The sequence below is a fragment of the Perissodus microlepis genome, chromosome 6 (assembly GCF_051167445.1).
Source record: "Perissodus microlepis isolate ML-2025 ecotype Zambia chromosome 6, ASM5116744v1, whole genome shotgun sequence".
NCBI lineage: Eukaryota > Metazoa > Chordata > Actinopteri > Cichliformes > Cichlidae > Perissodus > Perissodus microlepis.
Window position 1 is genome coordinate 36,285,396 of NC_140466.1, and position 24,712 is coordinate 36,310,107.

A 24,712-nucleotide genomic window follows, 5' to 3' on the forward strand; every position below is an offset into this window, starting at 1 on the left:
AGACGAGGCTGATAAGCGAACTGAAGGGGATCCAGGTGTGGTCTTACTATGGGTCGCAGCTGGTCCAGGATGAGCCTTTCCAGGGTCTTCATGATGTGGGAGGTCAGTGCCACGGGCCTGTAATCCTGGGGGCCACTGGGACGTGGCGTCTTTGGTACAGGGGCGAGGCATGATGTCTTCCACATCACTGGTACCCTCTGCAGACTCAGACTCAGCATAAACAGTTTATGAAAGACTCCACACAGCTGGGGGGCACAGGTCTTGAGGACGAGGGGACTCACTCCGTCTGGTCCAGCAGACTTGCCTAAGTGAAGTCTCCTCATTTGCATCTCAACCTGGTATTGAGTGAAGGTGATGGGTGGGGGAGGGGTGTCAGGAATCTCACAGGAGGAAACAGCGCCATGTGAAGAGAGAGGCTGGCACAGTGGTGTGGCTCTGGATTCCAGGCTGACTACAGGTGAGGTTGTGGGGGTGGGAGCAGACACTGTGGTGTCGAATCTATTGAAAAACAGATTCAACTCGTTAGCTCTATTCTCACCTCCCTCAGCTCCCCTGCTGTTGGTTGGCCTGAATCCAGTGATGGTCTTCATGCCCCTCCACACCTCTCTCATGCTGTTCTGCTGGAGTTTCCACTCCAGCTTCCTCCTGTAATTGTCCTTAGTCTCTCTGATCTTGTCCTTTAGTAACACCTGGACCTTCCTCACCTCCTCTTTATTGCCCCCTCTGAAAGCCCTCTTCTTGTTGTTGAGGAGGGCTTTGATGTCCTTAGTCACCCACGGCTTGTTATTTGGGTAACAATGAACAGTCTGAGCTGTAACAATGGAGTCGGTGCAGAAAGTTATGTAGTCTGTGATACACTCAGTAAGCCCATTGATGTCCTCTTCGTGAGGCTCACAGAGTGTTTCCCAGTTGGTCACCTCAAAACAGCCCTGTAGTTCCGCTAAGGCCTCCTCTGACCACCTCCTAACAGTCCTCGTGGTCACAGGTTCCCTCCTCACAATTGGCACATAGTGGGGGGTGAGGTGAATCAGGTTATGATCTGACCTACCAAGTGGGGGGAGGGAGGAGGAGCTGTATGCATCCTTGACGTTAGCATACAGTAAGTCTAAAATTTTCTCTCCCCTGGTGGGACAGTCCACATATTGTCTGAATGTTGTTAGTGTATTGTCCAGTGATACATGGTTGAAGTCACCCGAGATCACAATAAAGGCACTCGGGTGCTGAGTCTGTAACCGGGCTATGGCAGAGTGGATAGTGTCACATGCAGCTGTGGGGTTAGCAGAGGGAGGAACATAAACAGCCACCAAGATGACGTGAGAGAATTCCCTGGGTAAATAATATGGCCTGAGTCCAACAGCACACAGTTCAATGTCCGGGCAACAAATCTTTTCTTTGATTGTTATGTTGGCAGGGTTACACCACTGGTTGTTAACTAAAACAGCAAGCCCACCTCCTTTCCGCTTACCGCTAGCGATGCTGTCCCTGTCCGCCCGAACAGTGTGGAAGCCTTCCACGGAGGCATTCTCGTCGGGAATGTCCTGGTGCATCCATGATTCAGTGAAACACATCAGGCTACACTCTCGGTATTCCCTCTGACTCCGTACCAGTGCTGAGAGCTCGTCGATTTTATTTGCCAACGATCGCACATTTCCCATTACGATAGACGGCAGACACGGTTTATACCTCCTCCTCGCTTCGAGCCTCCGCTGTCTCACCGTCTCCTTCTTTCTTCTCTTCTGTCCTTGACCTCTGCATCCCCGATGTGTTTTTCCTCCAAATTTCAGCTGGTACTTCTGCGGGCCTGGCCAGCGAGCCGGCCGGCATCAGGGCGATCAGCTGATCTCTGGAGTAAACAGTCCGTGAGTGTAGGAGATGTGCCGCGGTCCCGTTCCTTGATAAAAGTAACAGTTCCACGGCCACCAGAAGAACAAAAACTCTCTCAATCCACATGATTGAGTAAAAGATAATAAACGGATGAAAATACAAGTCAGAAAAAAAAAGAATACGTAAGAAAAAAGAGCTAAACTAAGAGAAAAAGCAGGAGCGACTGTAATAGGCTGCATGCTGGTTGGCGCATGCGCACTGAAATATAATATCTCACTACTCCGTAAAGGAAATTGGTACATTTGTAGACTTGTTCAAAAATGCTGCAATATCCTTCAGAGTCTTCAAAAAGATATACACTCTGGTATAACCTTTGCAGACTGTGTCAGAACATGGTTCAGCTTATGTCCATACCTGTGAGTTAATACTCTTTCTATTTTTTTTATATCTCCATATAGGTTGGATATTATAACAAATATGCTATTATATCTTTGTGGTTGTATGCACAGTTGAATGTCTCTTTAATGCGTAATTAGTAATTGCTCTTCTGTCTTCACTGACCTCATCATTCAAAGCTGAGATAAGCCTTCTTCACCAATTTACCGGATAGGTAATGAAGAATGATGAAGAGTTGAGCCTTGTTTGCAATGTCTGTTGTTTCATCAACCTCCACTGCCATAACCTGAGCTAAACTCACTTCCGCTTTTATGTTCTCCTTCAGAACATCTGCAGTAGTTTCAATTCAGTCATTTTGCATTTGTTTTGATGTGCCTGAAAAAACTGTTCATGGGTCGACACGCAGCGATGATCTTGATTAAACTTGTTTTTGGCCTTCTCTATGTTTTGTTATTTTGTCTTTATAGCTGGGTGGTAGGTTCAATGGTATAATGTTTCTTGTCTTCATGTAAAACATGAAACAAAGTCTCAATACAACTAGAACCATTAATGCACTCTATAGACTGAAAAATTAATAAATAAAAAATAGGATAATAGATATGCATTTTTTCTTCAGTTTAGATCAGGGGTGTCAAACTCCAGTCCTCGAGGGTCAGCATCCTGCTTGTTTTTGAGATATCCCTGCCCTACCTGCTGCTGATTACCTGGATCAGGTGTGCTTTGCCAATAAGAAGCTACAAGGGCAGATTAGTTGGAAAACAAGCAGGACAGCGGCCCTGGAAGCCTGAAGTTCGACACCTGTGGTTTAGATTAACTGATTCTTTAAAGCCCCTATGACCCTGAGGTGGATAAGCAGTTCAGAACAGATGAATGGATAATAAAGTGAGCACTGGGAATGAAAATCTGTAGCTGCAACACCAGAGGCCACAAGAGCACACTCAAACCTCATGATACTGACTCAAGACCACAAAGAAAATTCAATTTGTTTTATCTATTAAATCCATTACTTTTATCTTAAAATTCGCTTTCACTTAAAGTAGTCATACAGATGGCAGTAGTGGTTTTCGGTATATTTTCAGTCAAAATTTAAATTACAAGTTAATAATAATAATAAGAATTTTCCAAGACCTATGACCTAAAATTTGGAAGTGAACTCTTTTAGCCAGTTATTGGAGATTATGTATCGGAATTTCAGGAGCAGGACCACGCCTCCAAACACGCTCCTTCTGGCTGTCATCTATATAGGTTCCTCCAGTTCTGCAAGCTGATCATTCTCCTTTATGTGCCCCACCCTCCCTCCCTTCTTGTTCTCCATTCTTCAATTTCTTCATTTCTATTTAGTAAATGGGGATCTGCCAGGTCCGGGAGCCGTCGCAAGTCCCCTTCGAGGCCTTCCCCAAACCGCAGTTCAATTCATGTCAAAGCATTCACTTTTACCTACTAAAACGCTGACACACCTAAAATGAGGACGTGGGCCCAGCTAGTGAATTGTTAGTTATTAGAAATGTATTATTATTAATTTTTCCCATCCATCCATCTTCTTCTGCTTATCCAGAGCCCGGTCAAGGGGACAGCAGCCTAAGCAGAGAAGCCCAGACCTCTCTCTCCCCAGCCACCTCCTCCAGCTTGTCTGGGGGAAGACCAAAGTGTTCCAAGGCCAGCCGAGAGATATAATGTCTTTAGCGTGTCTTGGGTCTTCCCTGCGGGCTTCTCTCAGCGGGACATGTCTGGAACACCTTACTCAGGAGGTGCTCTGCAGGCGGTGGGGGGGGCAGCGACCCTTCGGAGGAAGCTCATTTCTGCTGCTTGTATCCACGATCTCATTCCCCTGACCTGTTGCCCTGACTTCACACCTGATGAAGACCATGGGGAGGATCATACTTCACCACCTTCACCCACTACTTGGGAGAGATCTACACCCACTGCAGTTTACCTACCAGCTGAACATTGAGGTGGATGATGCTGTCATCTACCTGCTGCATCGGGCCTTCTCTCATCTGGACGTGCCCTGTGAGAATCATGTTTTTTAATTTCTCCAGTGCCTTCAACACAATCCAGCCCTCAGTGCTAAGGGGGAAAGCTGCAGGGAGCGGGTGTGGACCATTAGTTGTCCACGTGGATTGTTGACTACCTTACCAGTAGATCCCAGTATGTGAGGCTGCAGGACTGTGTGTCTGAGGTGGTAGTCTGTAGCAGTGGGGCCCCATAAGGAACAGTACTCGCCCCTATCCTCTTCACCCTGTACACTCTGGACTTCAGTTATAACACGGACACTTGTCATCTGCAGCATTTCTCAGATGACACCGCCATTGTGGGCCGGGTGTCGGAGGGAAACGAACTGGAATACATGGGAGTTATCAATGACTTTGCCAGCTGGTGTGAACAGAACCATCTTCACATCAATGCCAGCAAGACAAAAGAGCTGGTTGACTTCAGCAAGAAGTCACCCCCTATTACCTGGGTGTTCACCTCAATAACAAACTGGACTGGTCCAAGAATACAAAAGCCCTTTACAAAAAGGGTCTATCCTTTGAAGTGAACAGGACTCTTCTAAGGACGTTTTAGGACACAGTGGTGGCATCTGCCATTTCTTATGCTGTTGTCTGTTGGAGTGGTGGAATGGCAGAGAGGGACAGGGGGAAACGTAACAAATTGGTCAAGATCGCCAGCTCTGTCCTGGACTGTCCGCTGAAGTCCATCGAGCAGGTTGTGGAGGACAGGATGTTGTCCAAGCTTACATCCATCATGGACAACACCTCTCATCCCCTGCATGAGACTGTACCAGCACTGAGCAGCTCGTTCAGCAGTAGACTTTTACACCCACAGCTTAGGAAAGAGCGCTTCCGCAGGTCATTCTTTCCAGCAGCTGTCAGACTCTATAACACAGTTATAGAGCTTTCAGTGACAATGGATGGATGCAAACACACCAGAAGCTTTATGACAATTCTGTCTGAGATGAAAGGATAGAGATTTATTTACTTTGGTACATTTTAATCTATGTCTAGTTTTAAGATTTGACAAGGCATACACTGCTTGCTTTGCCTGTCCTGTCAGAACGGTATTGGTATACAGCAAAGCTACTCTGTCAGCTTTGTGCAGCATTCACCCTTCTAGCAGGATCATAGATATCACATGTCTGTGATTTTCTATTTAAGTCACATTTCTGTGGAAATATAGACACTACAGTTCCTTATTTAAAACTAGCCGCTCTTCTCTTTTTCTTTGTGTGTCAATAAAACATCTCTGCAGGGAGATAACATCTGTTTAAACTAAGTTAACCACAGCAATAGTTGTGCAATTCAGAAGCGAGCTGTCGACAGTTCCATAAGCACAAGGGAGAAGTCCAGTTGCTTCCTTCCTTCTTGCACAATAGTTAATGCTGAGTTTGATGACTGTTGCACAGTATTACTGTACTGAGTCTGAATCCTGAATACCGAAACACTTTATATTGAAAAAAAGTAAAACAAACAAATCTATCTAAACATGCAATGAATGTATGTAGGAAGACCAGTGTAAATCATGCGGAGATTGAGTAATTTTTAGGTTTTGCCAGGTACCCGGATTTATTGCCCTCACGTCCCGTTAGGTTGGAGCTTGGTCACAATGATCATTAAATCTACATAACCTTTTTTTTGTTTCTGCTAGATTCAAATGAGGCTTTGCTAAATGTAAACTATTACCAGCCACAACAGTCAGCTGTAAGGTGGAGTTATGAGTGCCTCTGTTGTTGTGGGCCACACAGTAATAACTCCCACTGTGCTCAGGTCTGATGTTGCTGATGGTGAAGTTGTGTCCTGATGTTTTAGGTGAGTCTTCATCCTCCTTGTACCAGGTGTAATTAGCTGCTGGGTTAGCATCACTGCTACAGGTCAGAGTGACTGAACTGCCCTCCACTATCTCAGCAGAGGGACTCACTGACACAGAGGGAAGCTTTGGAGCATCTGGAGGAGGAAACATGAACATTTTGTTGATGCAATAATTAATGTATGCATTAATGTTTTCAGTGACTATTATTGGCCTAAATAGAGGCTTGATGACCAGGCGATTAGAGTTAGTTCAGAAAAGTGCATCTATGGAAGTCTGGTGCTTGGTAGGTGCAGTTAACGGTAAATTCCCATCATTAGTTGATCCTTACAACAAAATAACACATGAATCAGGGAAACTGTAACAATAGAGAAATAATTCTTGAATGCTGGGTTATTAGGAAAAGAAATGTTGTTTCTTTATTTATTTTAGTTTGTCTTCAAACAAACTCTAAGAAGGTAGACTCAGTGGTTTCTGTAAGTCACTCTACGACCACTTCAAAGGGGGAAAAACGTTTTTGTTTTTCTAAATACAAAAAAATGTTTCTTCAAAATGATTTAATAGTTAGTTGGTATTGTTAATGATAATAATTAAAACAGAACTTCTATTAGATATAAAGTTGCATTAAATGCTAGGTATTTCTTTAAAGACAGTTTTGAGGATAACTTGGTTATTAAAATTTCTGAATATATATCTAGAAACAGTTATGTATAAATCTTCTGAAGCTGATAAAAACATGATAGCAGCATAATGTGAATATTAAACAGAAGAGCTGGAGAAAGTGTATGTTTTAAGTTAAACTTACATTTCACATCAATAAATTTGTATCCAGAGCACTTTAACTCCAGGCTCTTTACAGTGATGCAATAATACTGTCCAGAGTGGGAGGACTGAATGAAGCGGAAAAAAAGAGTCTGTTCCTCACTTAGAGTTGCATGACCATCCTCCTTGTACCAGGTGCATTTAGCTGCTGGGTTAGCATCACTGCTACAGGTCAGAGTCACTGAACTGCCCTCCACTATCTCAGCAGAGGGACTCACTCAAAAAAAAAAACAGGTAAAGTATCCAGGAATCAGACCCATTAATAAACAATTCCACTTTCAAAAATGAATTCAATTGTCTGTAAAGATTCCATTTTGTCTTGGTCTGTAGGCAGAAGACAGAAATAAAAGTGATGAAATAAACCAGCTTCCTTCCTCTTTACAACAATGATTTGCGCAATCAGCCAAATGCAAGAAAACTCAAGTTCTTTCATATCTCCAAAAGTTGATTCTGTTCATCTGGACATAGCGTTTTGTGGGAGAAACGTTTCGTCACTCATCCAAGTGACTTCTTCAGTCTGAGATGAAGGCAGGTTTCCCCAAATCTTATAAATAGTACATTTGCATATTGACTGAAACCGGCCCACACGCCAGTGGAAACTCTTTCAATGATGAGGATGTACACATCTTGGACAGGGAGGAACGCTGGTCTGAACGCGGAGTCAAGGAGGTCATTTACGTGAAAAGGGAAAGACCATCTCTGAATCGAGCGGGCCTAAGGGTACATATTTCGCCATCTTACAATGCTGTGAATGCAGCCATTCCCCAACTCTCTGTGAATGGTACTCATGGCCATTGATCAGTGGTCTTTGATCAGTGGGTTTTGGTCAGTGGTTGTTGATGAATGGTCATGAGAATTTGCATAATTATGATTAACGAACTGACCTCCCAGCCCATTGTTCCTTCAGTGGGCTGGTTTCAGTCATTATGCAAATGTACTGTTTATAAGAATTGGGGAAACCTGCAGTCAGCTGAGTAGGGATGGGTACCTGTATCCGGTGCCATGATGGCACCAGACAAAAAAGCAGCGCACATTTCGGTGCTTTATTTCTGTGCTTTTTTTCCCTGAGCTGTGATACACTTTAGATTCTAGCCAATCATTTTACGTTTCCGAGGATAGTAGGCGGGTCCAGGTACGTATGTTCTTTTAGAGCAGAGTTACAGGTTTAAAATGCCCAAGGCAAAGCGGTCAAAGTCTGGCTGTACTTCACAGCAAAAGATGCAAACTCAGCAGCCTGCAACAAGTGCTTTAAGGTGATACTGTCAAAGGAGGTAACACCTCAAATCCGATGAAACACCTGGAGACGCATAGCGTTTTTTTTTAAAAGCCGAGAAATGCGCCGTATTTGATAGCTTGTTGCGAGACCTCACACCGAGCACATCTACTGTGGTGCCTTTTATCGGACCCGGAGTTAGCAACATCCCCCAAAAACCCGAAGAGTACTGTAGAGTCCTGGCCCTTAGCCCTGCCAGTGTAGCAGAAATGATGACGGCAGCAGCAGCCGTTCTTCTCTGCGTGAGTCGCTTAATGTTGTTTGTGTGTAATTTACGTTGAGTACGCTAACCACGTTATTACATTAATGCATGTAAAATGAACTAGCAAACACCGTCGTAGTTACATGCGGCTGTCTTCTTGTTTGATGGCAGATACTCCCTTCACCCTGGCCAAAAAGGCTAAAATGACCAAAGAAAAAGTGGAAAACATCTATACATGAGAGGTTTTTGGACAAAGTTTGTGTTTTTTCCATTGTTTAAGCACTGCTTCCTGCCAAGGGTGATACCATATATGCCCTTTAGCTGCAGAAAAGGCTAACATTTTTACAAAAAAACAGCTAAACATGAGAGGTTTTTGGACCAATTTTGTGTTCTCCATTCTTTAAGCACCGGTTTGAGCACCGTTTAAGCACCGGCACCGTTTCTGGTATCAGATAAAACCTAAACGATACCCATCCCTACAGCTGAGACTGAAGAAGTCACTTGGATGAGTGACGAAACGTTTCTCCCACAAAACGCTACGTTCAGATGAACAGAATCAACTTTTGGAGATTTACTTTCCTGGATGATTGAGAATGCATCAAGAAGTTCTTTCATAGTTTCGTGTGTGAGAGAATAGTGAACAATAAGCTGTGGTCATATTTAGCAGTGCTTGTTTTTTTTTTGTTTAATTTCGGTTTTCTAAATGATGTAAAGATAAAGTGTCACAGCTGCGGCAGCAGTCATGTGGTGTGTGAGAGTAAAGGACCCAAAATGCAGGCACTGGCTTGATGCGAGTGAGCAGTTTATTTACAATGAGTGATATACAAACAGAAGCGAGAGTGGTAGGACAGCACTAAGAAACGACCTGAACTGGGGAAAACTAATAAACAAACACACACTATATATACACATGGAGGGGGACAAGAAATGGCAAAACAGGAGGGGGGCACAGCTGATCCTAATTGACATGATGAGACAAGAGAGACAAGCCTTCAAAATAAAACAGGAAATATACGCAGACAGCGAATAGAGGGAACACATGAGCAGGGATGACTCAACACTAAACAGAGGGAGCACAAAACCTTAACAGAATACATAAGCAGAGCAACCAGAACATAAGATGATATTCATTACAAAAGCCACAGACTCAGACCCATGACATAAAGTCATGTATGTAACATAAAAATAAATACAAAGAAATTATCTTCACTACACTGTACACAGGTGCTACATTATAAAAAAAAAGGATATTATGGAAAGATATGTCTGTGAAGATTCTCGGTCATCCAGGTCATCGTACTCTAAGGAGCTTGAAAAGAAAAGCGTCTGGACTGTTAATTTTCTTGAAGACATATGGGGAAATGTAGTCAACATGCATCAGTCTGACTGCAGCTGAAGTCAGAACTCACAGTGGCTTCCTACTACACGGTGTTCACTTATATATAGCTTTTGTACTAAAAACTTTATGGTTCACACGCTCTCCACAGTTACCATCAGTGTTAATTGAGGCAGATAATCAAACAGTCTCAAAGTGCACTGAAGGATAAGAAATGCGAGGAACCTTGATGCGACTTACTGAAAAGAATAAAAGGAAGTTTGAGTCTTTGTTCTATTCTTGGTTTGTTTTCTCTCTGTTCACACTGCAGTCAGGCGGTAAAATGAGGAGATGGGTGCAAAAAAGCTAAAAAATAAAGAAAAGCAGAACAGACTTAAAGTGTGTGAAATTGTTTACATCAGCTATGAAACAGAACAGATAACAAAATAACGCTAAATGCAGAGATCACAGAAATAACATGCTGCATATATTCGCAGCCCTTCTCTCTTGGCTCTTGACGGAGGCGTGTCTGGCGACACTTTTGATGGAGGACATTGAATGACAACTACCAATTCGGGACCATGATAACAGAGTTCTGGCTGATTGGAGCTGGCTCAACGATTGGCAGGGCTGTGAGTACTCAGACTGTGTTTTGAACACAATATGGATAAGATCTTGGAGAAGCTCATGGCTCTGCAATATGGATAACATCTTGGAGAAGTACAACGGGAATTGAGAGACCTGGTGACCAATGATGGACATTAGACCAACTGTAAAAATTGGATGCAGTTGTTCGCACTAAACCCAAACATTCACCATCGTCACTCATGCGGCTATCCCACTGGCGCCAGCTGAAGGCCTACCAAGGTCGAAGCTGACTGCAACAACAAAAATTCTTCCATGATAACAGGATTGTTGTCAGAACTCTTTGTCCCTCCTTCAAGGCCATCCACGTTGATCGAAGATTGTTGACTTCTGCTTATCCGGGTGAAGGGACACTTTCTCTCGGTTGAACACGGAACACACACACGCGCACACACGCATGTACACTGATACAGACCTACCCCCCCCCCCCCATCCCCCCCATCCCCTCCAAATACCTTCGAAGCTTATGTCTTCTATGTTGTGAGATTTGATGATTCATGTGTGTGTTTTTTTCTGTTCTCCCTGTTGGAGCTCAGTCTGGGGGAGTTCTTTTTTTTTCTCTTCGTCTTTCCTCATGTTGTGCATTTTCCATGGTTACACCTCTCTGACCTGTCTTCCCCATGTGATGTTTGTGTAATGTATGTATGGTCGGAAGGGTAAGATGGCGCTGGCAAAGGTCGGCAGCCTTAACCCAATTTCCCTCGGGATGAATAAAGTATTATCAATCAATCAAACATTCTGGAGCTTAAAGCATCCCTCAGCATATCTAATTTCATATCTATGGCATCATTTGGTCCTAGTTATAGACAATTGAGTCCATTTATTGCATCACAGTAGCAAATGAGATTAATGGCTCTGATATGTCAAAAAAAAGAATAATGTCCTCTGGAAGGGGATACCTCTGTTAAACACCAAGGTGCAAAGACCAGCCTTGTGTAAATGACCAGATGTTTCCCTTACAAAGCTTTACAGCCCTAGGTTACACAACACTTATTGTCCATAATAAACTTCAGGTGCTATCATTTTTTCCCCAGCTCAGTCTTTTCAAAACTGGGATGTCCTCCTCTAAGCCTCACCTTCCATTTTTAATCAAAAGCTCAAATATGAGAAGCTTTCAAGATGTTTTACAGTTTTAAATGTGCTTCTTACATCTAACCATTTTAAAGTTCATGATATAAAAATATTGACACCATGTCATTGCAATACATCACATCATTCTATTATCAAACAAGACCTGATGTACACTACTAGGGACAGAACATATAAAAATAAATAACTAAAAAAATAATGAAACACATTTGTATGTAAATATGTGAAAACATTACACGTAATGAGATTGATATATACCATGGAGCTCTGTTCTCCATGCAGTGTTGTGGAAATGACAGTCTTCACTAGTGGGGATAGTTACAAAGTTTTCTTCGTTATGAATTAGCATACATGTTTTTATTGAACATTTGAAGAACCAGCAAAAAACCCCAGAAACTCTTGTAGACGACATAAAGTCAGAGATAAAAAACGACAAGGAGCAGGTGGATCTAGTACAGGTAGAGCTGCCGCAAAAACCCACAGAGTTCAGCAGCCAGCGCAACAAATTGTGGATCCTTGGCTTTTAGTTAGCATTAGCAGCACATGCTGCGTCCGATGTGAAAGGACCTTTATGCTGCTCACTGTGACTCACAGCAATGCTCCCGGATCAGCACTAACTTTGTGTTAAACTAATCCTAAAGTAATAATGGTATTTCTAACCACTGATATACCACAACTTTATCCTTTCAACATCTACAAAAAGTTAGGGGACCTAGCTTCTATCAGATATTTATATAGAGATCCTCCAGCTTCAAACTGTATTACCCTTCAAGGACCTGCAGTTCAAAAAAGCGCCCCTCCGACAGCCAAACCCATCTGTTCTCTGATTGGATAGTTAAATTTGTGATTGACATGACATTGACCAATCAGATGAAAGGAATAAAAATAGGGTAAAAATTCGTACTTGTAACTTGAAACTTGAGTGCAGAGTTTCACACGTATTTTTTGGCTAAGTCCACACACAAATCTTTTTTACACACACACAAATTATTTTTACACCTACAAATCCTGATTTACAAGTACAAAATATTTATGACGACAAATTGAGCCCATATTCTTCATTGTTTGGCTAGCTGCACTGAAACAGGAAAATCCAGCTATTTGCTTTAATGTTAAAGTTTGTAAAGCACTTTATGAATGAGCAGTATGGGTTCAGTTTCTGGGGATAAATATTTTGTACTTGTAAATCAGACTGTGTAGTTGTGAACTCAGTTTTGTAACTTTGTAAACAAAAATATCTGAAAATTTTATGTTTGTCCATCCATAGATAAGAATTTGTGTGTGTGTGTCTGTGTGTAAAAAAAAAATAAAAAATTGTATTTGTAAAAAATAATTACAATAAGTTACAATTGTTTTTGTTAAGGTCTGTTTGCAGATACAAGGCAAAAAACTATTGCTTGCATGCGAGTTTCAACTTGCAAGTACAAATTTTGACCAGAATGTTCTTCCTTTGTTTCATGTCAATTACAAGAACAGATGGGTGTGGCCGAGGTGTGGTCCCTGGCTCAGTTGCAGTTGAGGGGTGGTGCTGTCAGCTCAAGGGGCAGTGCCAAGGAGGTTGGCGGGGCAGGTGTGTGGTGTTTGTTAATGAGCTCTCTCTGTTCCTTGATGATTTAGTGAGGCCAGAGCTGAGTGTGGGAGAGTGCAGGGGAGAAGCTGCACATCTGAGTGCCAAACTAAAAGAACTGTCAACAGTGTGTCTGTTTGTGGGACTTGCCACCCATCAATGGCAGTTCCAACAACTACTCCATCATGCAGCAAGATTACCCTTTAAAAAGTGGTTTTAGGTTTTAATCTACTGAGCACAACAGTATGGTTATTAGGTGATTGGCCAAACTAAAAGGCAGGCAAAATACATCAGGCAAAGTCTCAAGGACACTGGATCATTGACTATGCTTCAAAAAAGAGCTTCAGTGGTCTTTCCCCAGCATGCAGACAGCATTCTTTACATTGTTTAGCCAGGAGATGAGCGCAATGATGAAGGAAAAACGATGATGATCCAAATGTGAATAGTGGGATTTCTCAAGATCTGCATTAAAATAGGCAAGTGTAACTGCATTGTGATTCAAAATTTGAATCCAATTTGATTTCTAATACATTTATTGTTTTTACAGCCCCTGCATTCCAGCTCAGGCAGCTGTTTTTGGTCTGGTGGGAAATTTCAACTGGTACCATGAAGGTTTAAGTAGTCAAAGCAGACAATCTCATATCCTCTACTTTGTTTTGGAACATTACGTGGGCCTGGGCACTTCGACGATTACAAACATGATTGATAATTGCATTGCAACTTGTGCCACAGGTTTTGGCCTCATTTAAATGCAATTTGTAAACACTGAATATCAACTAAAGTCAACCATAGTAGTAATAAGGGGGCATTAGTCCAAGATGGTGGCCAACCAAACCGGTTTGACAACCGGTTTGACTGGTTTCGTGTGTGTGCGCATGCGCGTTCAGGTGTGCTCGGGGCATGCTAGTTCATGTGTGGAAACACACAGGGCGTCAGAGGGGTTATATGAGTTTATGTGTTTTTAACTGGGTTTTAATTTAATCAAACCATAGGGTTTTTTAATTAAACTATTTTTATCACTTAGGTGTATCTCAACATTCAGTTATGCAGACATATGTGTTCTTAAAAGAAATTCTTTGTTTTGCGGGCGGAGTGGAAGCTGTTTTGGTTCACAGTGCACCTTAACAAAGAGGGGATGCTTTTTATTTACATCTAGTCAAAAGTGTTGGTAATAGTGTTTTAGTCACACTAATTTTGTGATTCTGACAATATCTCAGCTTGAGGTGATGCAAGCATTTTATTTTAAAAACGGCACAAATGGGAATTTCTTCTGAATGGGTAATGTCAGCATGTTCACAAGCGTTTCATTTCATCAAACCACTAGTTTTAATTTAACTAGTTTTTACGCATCTACTGGGGTTTGTTTCACGGGCTGATGTGATTATTTTATTTAAAAATCAGGATTTCGGAATGTTGAACTAAGAGGGAGACAAAGCCAGCTAGTTTTTAACACAGTAAATGGTCACAAATAACATTCAGTCCTTTAGAAAATAAATGCTATAAGCAGGCAGTATAACTCTTTCAAACTAATTGTGTCTTAATCAAACTAATTTTATAATTCTGATGTCTCCTCATGCAGCATGCATGCATTTTATTTTAAAAACGGCACAAGTGGGAATTTCTTCTGAATGGGTAATGTCAGCTTGTCCACAAGCGTTTCATTTAATCAAACCACTAGTTTTAATTTAACTAGTTTTTACGCATCTACTAGGGTTTCTTTCAAGGGTTGATGCGATCATTTTATTTAAAAATCGGGATTTCGAAATGTTGAACTAAGAGTGAGACAAAGCCAGCTAGTTTTTAACACAGTAAATGGTCACAAATAACATTCAGTCCTTTAGAAAATAAATGCTATTGGGCTACTTCTAAAACACGTTGCACACGATGTTACCTTTCCCCCCAAAGCAACCAGTATCGCTCTTTTCAAACTAATCGTGTTTCAATCACACTCATTTTGTGATTTGGATGTCACACCTTGCAGCGATGCAAGCATTTTATTTATTTAAAAACGGATCAAACGGGCATTTCTTCTGTAAGGGGTTTCGTGGTTTCAGAGTAGTTTTTAACACAACAGATGGTCGCAAATAACATTCAGCTCTTTAGAAAATAAACGCTGCAGTGATACTTCTAAAACCAGTCGCCCAGACTCGCTCCGTCTTTTCAACAGCTGGCTAATTGTTTGAATTTGTTCAGGATTACAAAAGCCCACCGCAGGTATCATTTAATTATTGGGATTCCTTAGGAAAAGGTAAAACTCAGAACAGAAAGATACAGTTGGAAGATTAGTGATTGCTTTTATGATGCGTAGTAAATTACACCCTCTTCTTCTCTGTATTTATGTTGTTTGTGTGCGTATGTGTGTGTGAATGCTTTAGAAGTCAAAGTATACATTAGCCATACTTACAAAAACATTTTTAATTTCATTTAGAACTGAGATTCTAAGTTGTAAGCAGAAATCTTATGCTCAACCAGGAGTATGTTTCCCCACTTTCACAATGCTGAGGCATCAAATCCATGATCCAACAGATGATTTGTCACACGTGGGCGAGAAGGGCAAGCCACCCCTTACTTATACAACCTCACACACTATAGATTTTTAAAGCTCTTGTGTACAACGGTTTAGCTAAAGATATAACTTCTACTTTTGATAAAGATCACTCCCTCTGCATATTTCTTAAGAAATGAAGCGTCTTTACTGGGATATTTATTGTCAAACTATGCGATTTTCCAAATGTGTGTGGAGTAAAATGTTGTGACCAAGAATCATTCAGGATTAACAACACAAACTGTTTTGATAGCAGAAACAGTCTGTCTTATAGTTCCCATACTTTACCGCTAGTTTTACAAACACATTCTTCTTCATATCGGTTTAATTGGTTTTTTATGAAACTGATTTTCAATAGTACAACCAACGTCTAACTTTTCCTTGCTCCCCAGTATAAATGCAAGAATTTTGCAGACTTTAGGCAAGGCAAGGCAAGTTTATTTGTATAGCACAATTCAACAACAAGGTGATTCAAAGTACTTTATTGAAACTGTCACAATTTAACACTCAATGCCATAAACAGAGTTGATCCATGTTTCTATGGACAGTGTTTCATACATCAACAGCTCTGAAAATCACTTTTAAAGTAATGTAGAACATGATCTCTCTCACTCTCAGCGTCTCTAAAAAACCCAGCAAACTGACAATCACCTCTAAACAAGGGGGTTAGTTTATAGGCTTTTTGTTTGTTTGTTTGTTTTGTTTTTTATCAGCCGCAACACCATGTAATGCATGGATGTTAGACTCTTTCACCAGACCATGTTGCTAGCCCAACCACCAGGCTCAGGGTCTCTGAACTCTAACCCTGGCTGCCAAATGTGCCTCTGATCCTCTTGTGCCTGTTCACCACCAGACTAAGTTTGTAGTCTCACCTACTAATATTATTTTATTACAGGGCAATATTCAGCTAGGTTACTACTTTGACTTTCTTACTTTGAGCACATTTCTGAGCCCATACATTATCAAACTTTTACTTGAGTATTTCTGACACTAGCAGCTATACTTCTACTTAAGTACAAAAAAAATGCCTGCACTATCGGTATAAAGCTGTCTGTAATTCTTTAACAGTTCATGCAACAATTATAAATTAAACCTGCACCACAGCTAACTCTTTTTAATAACCAATAACAGGTGTATTTCTTAGATCTACTGATACAGCCAAAACACTCTGCTTGTATAATGCCATATTCTCTCTCAGCATACCCTTGTCTCACAACAGGGTGATTCCCAGAGTACGACTCAATAAACAGAGACTCTAAAACCAGAACAGAAAGATAAAATTGGAAGATCAAAGATTAAGGTTTGTGTTTTTATAGCACAAAGTAAACTGTCCCCTTGTCTTCTAGGCCTTGGCGTGCGTACCTTAGAAGTCAGATTATACATTAGTCATACTTCCAAAAACATTCTGAATTCCATTTATAACTGAGATGTCAAGTTGTTATCAGACATCTTGTGCTCACCAGGAGCATGTATCCCCAACTTCAAAACCTTAAGGTGTCAAATTCACAAACCCAACATGGGATCTTTCAACACAGGGGCCAGAAGTGCATGTCACCCTTTACTGACATTTTCAGATGAAAATTTCTCTGCTTTTTATTTATTTTTTTTTATTTTACTGTAGCAATCCCTGAATTGTTGAGTGAAATGGAGTGAGGGTATCTAATACACAAGTTGTCACTGTGTTTTGTACTACCAGCTGTGAGGGCTCTGCTTTTACTTTGTCTTGTGAGTATGTATTTTTCAAAGGAGATCTTCATCAAGTCGATTTGGTACCCCATTGATTTCAAGGTAATTCTTTACTGTTAATATCAACGGTAAGCTTTTTATTTTGAAGTTACAAGAATAAAAAAATGCTGTTACATTTACACTGTAATCCTTGTTATAAGTATGGACATGGAATCAAGTGAACAACATTTTGAAATAAGTTTAATTGGAATCCTGTACAATGCAAAAACAAAACAAAACACAACAACAACACATTTTTAAAAAAAATAAAATAAACAAACAGCCAGTGCCTTCATTTGTCCATTACATGTCAAACATAGCACTGACCCTTATTCCTTCTCATCAGCACATGCTTTCAAAAAGAGCTCCATGTCCTCTGCAAACTGAAAAACAAAGAGGAACAAGTCCCTTGCTCCAGTGTCTTCTTCCTCCGACATGTTTCTTAAGACCCTCTGCTGGTCCCCTTTATTTAAGGACAGATATTTTGGCATTGTTACGTGTCCACGGAAAAGTGCTTACTTACTATAGTATAGTCAAATGGTGCATCCAGTGCCACGTACAGAGCAGACTATTTGGAAGAAAAAATAAAAATGTCATTGTTTAGAAGCTTAAATTAACTTTTGTATGAATCTCAAGGAAGAGAAGAGAAAAATTACCATCAGCATGAAGATCCCACAGTCAACTCCATAGTCTTGGCTCAGAAAACCCTGTATTACATTGAAAATAAAGGCTCGTTAATAAAATCCCTTAAAAGAAGACTAGCGTAATTCATGTTATTCACCATACACTTAAACTAGCACATACCTTCAAGTCAAAGCTCTTTTTTTCTGACCACTGCCCGGGAATGATCTTCACTGCAAGATTCCTTTTTTTCAAGACAGTTACATTCACAACTTAACAGACATCATCATGATGGGTGTGAGAAGTTTATTGCTAATAGCACCAACTGTAACTACAGGCCTTAGGAACACGACCTCAACAAAACAGCATAACAAAATGAAAAAGTACAGTCACATACTCACAGTTGGTCAAAATAAAGCAGTTTCAGCTTTAATTTCAGGTTGGCATATTTTATAAACTAATATTTAATGGTGTTTTATGTTAAACTAGAACATTTTGAAGAGCCTATTTATGTCTAAAACTCCCATCTAAAGACAGCATCACTGACTTGATCAAAATGTGAAAAAGACTTTTGAAACTGCATCATAAAAGTTTGAATACATCTCAGACACATAGCAAAATTCTAACAGTTTGTATGTGTCAAAAAACAAAACTGGAAATGACCAGGTGTCCAGAGAGGGAGAACTATGATGTCCATCCTCATCAGGCTGAAACAGAATTTTATTTTTAAGTATTCTGTATATGAACTCTCACTACAGTTCTAAAAAAAATTCAATTTGATTACTTGTTTCTTTAAAGGATGGTACACTTACAGGAAAGGACTGCAATGGATCACAGCCATAGGGTGCAAACCAATTCCGGGTGACATACAGATTTTCTATGTAAATGCTTATCCCCTAGAAAATGTGAAACAGCACATTTAAAACAAGTCTTTAAATTAAAGCTCGACAATACTCATATACAACATACAGTACCTTTGACTGAACAATTTTAGTGATAAGCTCAAAACAGCCATTTCCAATCTGAAACAGAAAAAAATCATTAAAAAAAATGAATGGACACTTTATTATTTCATATTAATATAAAAAATACTTACAGTCGATTCAATTTGTTTGTTTAAACCCAGTGTCCAAAAATCAGCCCGCGTGAGACATCCAGAAGACGTTTCAACAATTAGCTCATAGTTAATTGATTCATAGTTGAGAACATAGTTGAGCTAAAAAAACAGAGAGGTGTCAGAAACTGTGGATGACAAAACCAGATAAGCACTAAAAGTAGCACTTTGTCACATGTGAAAACTTTAACATACAAGCTGTTGTTGGCCAGGGTGTGGTACAAAACACCAGGATGAACGGCTGGCCAAAATATTCTCAGGCTTTGTCAGAGCTTCGCACGGTGGTCCACACAGGTCAGGAAAAGTTGCATCTGTTGACCTTCTATTGCCTTTCTTGTTGTCAACTCTTACCTGAGGTTCTGTGGGGATTTCAACAGGTTTTAGACAAAACACTACATAGAATGCATATTAAATGCATACAAATGCAAGAAAAAATAAGCACTATTTATAGAAGGAAATTAATTTAAAACAGCAGGTAACAAATTCTTTTATGAGCCCTCAACTACAGCAAGATAATGAATGCAAGATTATTATTTCACCTATTTATGACAATCAGTATTCAAAATAAGACATTTTTACCAGTGTCACCAGACATTGAAGGTGCTGGGTTCAACACCGTTTCTGTGGTTTCTCTGGGTTTATTGCACACCTGTGGGGCTAGGGACACAAAGAAAACAACAATATACACACACAGACAGGAACAAATGCAATCTGTGAACAATGACACCGTTCTGGTCGTGTGAAAATGCATGTACTTACCTACGACAGCTTGACCCAGTGCCGACAATGAGATACTGATCTTTCCAAGTCGACCATGTCTTAGCTGCCTCTCCAGAAGTTTCTTGTTGGTGACAGTGTTATGTGTTGTTACAGTGTTGAGTTACATTTCTCATCAAAAACACATGTGTGGATGGACTCATATTACTTAAAAAGTAACTGTTTTTCCTCATGCTTGCAAAGAACTGTTCAACAACTTGACTGTTCAGCCAGCCTTTCAGCTCTGGGACAAGTTGAATTCTGCGTAATATGTCCTTGGGATCTTTTGTATTTCCCTCATGAAATCTGTCATACAGGACATAATGGTCGGATGATCCAGTGACAGGATAAGGATTTTCATTTACACCATCCATCCTTTCATGTAGCCATGGGAGATTCACTTTCAGGCTTCCATCATGTGCAGCCATGACATTTTCCTCAGTGGGCTCAGCCAGTCGACCTTCATGTGGATGAAATGGCAGTTTATCAGGAACCCGCAAATTGGTGTGTGCCACCAAACCCCTCGCAAAATCGTAAACACAGACGTTTGGCATGCGCTTCCAGGACAGGACAAGGTCAGCAAAATCCCGGGGACTTTCAGCACGAAGATTAAATTTAACACTGTATACAATGCCATGTGGACATATTACAGACCATCCTCCTGCAACCAAAGATTAAAAAAGTTGTCTGTGATTGTAATTAAAAATTTTAATGCTACTTCTTATAATTACTAAGTGATGCTTAACAGAGGCACCCCATATGCTTTGAAAGACCTTATGATATGTCTGCCTGCTCTTCATCTTCTTCCTCAGTTTGGTGATGAGATCAAAGCGGGAGCCTTTGGGGTCGATCTTGCATTCTTTGCACAATTTTCTCACCACTCCAACCCGACAGTAATTAGGGAAAACTGTAAATGGAACAACCACTGAACTTTATATCACATATTCTAAAAACTTCAAAGCAATGTTACCTTTTGTTTGGTGAGTTCATCCAACAGACGGTCTTCTGTGACACTGCTAAGCTTTGCTTCATGTGAAGAGCTTGTTCTTACTTTCTGAAACTCTGTGTTAAGCACAATGTCACTTGTTCGAGTTTCACTCCCGATCCATGGTGCCCAGTGCGCCTAAGTTGGTGGAACTGAAAATGGATTCTTCACGCCGCCTACAGAAAATGGCATACTTTTATTTACAATCTAAATTACTTTAAAACACTGAATGACTGTCAATAAGTTTTTGCCATCACTCACTTGGAAAAAACCCACGGCTTATCATTTCCAGGTGAATAGAATTCCAAAAACCTTCAATGTCATGTTCACCATTGAAGTCATCCGGAGGGGCTTTGAGGTCACTCACTATAATAAATTGACTCATAAGAACAAGCTAACTACCACAGGGGGGTGAAACCGACAGTTTATGCAGGAGTACATGTAGTCTGTGTCAGTCAAAGCCTCAAAATGGCAATAAGCATGAAAAAGGGTATCCCTAGAAGGAAACTTCACCCTTCGTAAGCCCTCCAATGAATCAATGACCCTTGAAGCGGATACATGGTTCTGTAATATGACAATAGGGTGAAGAAGACTGTGATTACACAGATATTTAAATTTGGGCACCAACATGCCATAATCACACACAAACACATTTTTAAAGCAATCTTCAGATCAGTATATTTTATTTTTGCGATCCTCACCTGCAGATTTTCTCTCAAAAAAAGGCAGAGTTCAAGAGAATTTTGAGTCAATCATGAATCTACGTGGATGACATCATTTCCTTGTTACCTAGAAGCTGAAGGCTTTAGCTACCAATGCTACTGCTAAGCTACCAGTATTACAGATACTGGTCACGGCATTACTATCAGCAAACGTACTCTCGAAAGGATTTTACATAACAACAGACTTTGGCACACAAGGAACAAAACAGAGCTTGGAGAGGTGGCAGCTTTTATACAACCACAACTGGAAACCTCAGGACAGTCTCATAGGCATCGCTACTGTGCTTCTGTCGAAAAACTCCACAATAGCCTTTACCTTGTCCACGGTTGTTTTCACTACCTTCAGGGAATCTTTAAATCATCAGGTTTAATGTATGTGCCAGACATGGGTGGTGAGTCCACTTCAGAATTTTTTATGGCTTTGGTGATGTTTGCAGCATTATCACTCACACAGTACACCACTTTGTCCTGTCTTGCCACTCATTCGCCACTCTTAATAGCTCCTCTACCAGGTTTTCTGCAGTGTTTCTGTCAGTGAAGTCAAAGCAGTCCAGCTGGAAAGATGTCATCTTGTAAATTTCAATAAAGTGGCAAGTGACAGGCATAAAAGAGCAGGTGGTTCTAGAGGTCCAGCAGTCAGTTGTCAGGCAAACTGATGGAAGTTTTGCACGTTCTGTATCATACAGTTTTGGGATTATTGTTAGGGACGGTGTTTTTCTACTAGGTAGAGTATACATGGGATTTAAGGCTTTGACAAAACTTTTAAAAGTTCTAAAATGGACAATGCTATGAAAATAGATCTAATGATTTCATCCTGTCATGGGTTGAGTCCAATAAGTATGATGATCTAAAGGCAGATACACAAAGGCTCACTGGAATGAACTAAAAGCAAGTCATTTATTTGGCTGATTGCACAAATATATACGTGAAAAAAATGAAAACTATTAACTACTAAAACCCAAACTTGAACCCACATTCAGCATAAAGTGCCCTGGAGAAGATAGGCAGGCATTCTGACATAGGATATGGGGGGACAGCGAAAATGTATACACAGACGGCTAATTAGGGGAAGTGAAAAGAGCTGGAGAGAACAAGACACAGGTGAACTAAATCACAAGAGATGAGACAAACAAAACAAAGCACAAGGACAACAACTCTCAAAGCAAAACAGGGAGTTACATAACTAAACGAGGAAGACAAATGGAACATGATTGAAGAGAAAAGGACACCCTCAGGGAGGAATTAACACTAATGAGCCGTGTGGAATTATTAAAGGACCCAAAATGCAGGCAAAGAACAGATGATATGAGTGAATGTTTATTTTCAAAGTGGCAAAATGACACCAACAGGGAGATTAACGCAGACGAACCGGCGACATGCAGAAGAACACACAGCAGTAATCAAGGGATCGGAGACGGGGGGACACGCCTGGGAGAAATCACAGCTGACGAGACTGGGGAAACGTAAACTGAACACACTCACATGAGATAGAGACCTTCAGAATAAAACAGGAAACTAGCAGACACAGAGAACCAGACAAGACACTGAACTTAGACAGATTCACGAGCAGACACAATGACACCATGGACAGACAGAGGGAACACAGGCAGGCATGAAACAAAACCCTAACACATAGCAAACCTAAACAAAAGACATAACAGAATAAACAAGAACAAGAAATATAAAGAAACACAAAACACTAAGTCGTCAGACTCAGGACCATGACAAAAATAGCTGAGAACTGAAAAAAACCCAGCACTGGTGACAGTGTTGAGATGTGAGGAGACAGGAGCTTCATTTTAATATTATTTCTTTGGAACCATTTTTATTTTACATGTTTAGCCCTGTTTAATATATCAAAGATATATCAGAGATTTTATTCAAGAAGTGCTTATGGAGGAAATATACAAATATATGTGATTTAATGCAAATAGAGTGGTCAGATAAACATCAGAGCTGGATGACTATACCTGCTACAGCATTAGGGTATCACCTCTCTTCTGATTGACATCAACTATTTTGTGCAACAAATGTATATGAATTTATAATTTACATCTGCACAAAGCCTCGCTGGTTTCAAAGATGTACATAGCACACAGTGTCTCTGGATAAATTAATCTTTCTGTTGACAAAATAGAAGGATTCAGAAGAAAAAAATACATGTAAACTGTATTTGTCTTTAATATAGGAGAATGCAATCTGAAAATAAACGTTAAAACAATCTAAAGCTAAATTGAAAAAAAAAAAACTTTCTACAAACCTTCACCCTGCATTTAGAGAAAACTGAAGTGATGCTACAACTTCAGTTGAAGAAGTTGCTGTTGTTTAGAAGGAGGGGAGATACATGGTGTGAGTTTGATGTAAAAAAGACTTTACATTTTGTATTTACAAAAACATCAGAAGTATACAACAGAAGGCTGAAACTGTTTCCCACAGTTTATCTCACAGTTTAACAGCAAACAAAAGCTCACTGGTCTAAAGGGCAAATAAAGTAGAAAGCAAAACGTCTTACAAATATCTCATTAGCTCTGTGAAGCATCACATCATCATGCGGTAGCAATAAAATTAATACAAAATTTGTTTTGAAATGTGTTGCTAAATTTAAGAAAAAGAAAAAAGCTCAAGTTTTAATGTGTCCACTTCATTCCCGCCTCACCTCAGTCTCCTGTACTACTTTAGGGATGACAATTCTCTCTTTAAATCATTTTTAATCTGGTTCAACAAGTAAATAATATTTACGAGGTACGTGGATTTGAGTTCATTTTGTTTCTTCCATGCAGGACTCTCAGCTAGTTGGACTTTACTCCAGATCTTCCTGCACCTTCTTGTCTGTCTGTGCTTGCTGCGAAGGCCTTCAAGGCTGAAAGGTTCTGATAAACAGAATGAGAATCTAACTGATGGAGAGAGATTAAAATAATGATAAGACTAAAAGAGCTTCTTTAAACATGTATTGCATTGTGGTAAAATTATTACTGGCTTTAATTCATACTGCAAAAACTGTCTGTTGTGTAGCACTTCTTACCTGGATCATATCAGCAGTTCCATCTGCTCCAGTATGTAAGTTTGCCCGTTTCTTCTTCCTGGATAAATTCCAATAACAAATCAATTTTTACTGAAACTGAATCAGCAGCTTTAAAGATAAAGTTGGGGGGAAAAGAAAAGTAATGGAACTGATGATTTTATATATACATATATTACCTTATCTGTATACTCAACAAAAGCAAAGGAATCAGCATCAGAACCACCAGACTCAACCTGATGATAGTCGCGATTATTACTGATTTCACTAAAAAGAAGACAAACAAAC

General features: G+C 40.3%; 1 protein-coding gene and 1 pseudogene across 1 annotated transcript in view; both read right to left on the reverse strand.

Moving 5' to 3' along the window:
• Positions 1-1,677: 1,677 nt before the first annotated feature.
• Positions 1,678-24,712, reverse strand: part of LOC146386109 (B-cell receptor CD22-like) — a 52,260-nt gene continuing 29,225 nt past the window's right edge. The window contains exons 9-11 of the mRNA XM_084930097.1: positions 19,827-19,830; positions 5,846-6,161; positions 1,678-1,843 (exon numbers count right to left, since the gene is read on the reverse strand). Of these exons, the coding sequence (XP_084786223.1) occupies positions 1,678-1,843; positions 5,846-6,161; positions 19,827-19,830 (486 nt within the window). The remainder of the gene's footprint in view (positions 1,844-5,845; positions 6,162-19,826; positions 19,831-24,712) is intronic.
• LOC146386110 (uncharacterized) lies at positions 18,019-19,822 on the reverse strand (annotated as a pseudogene).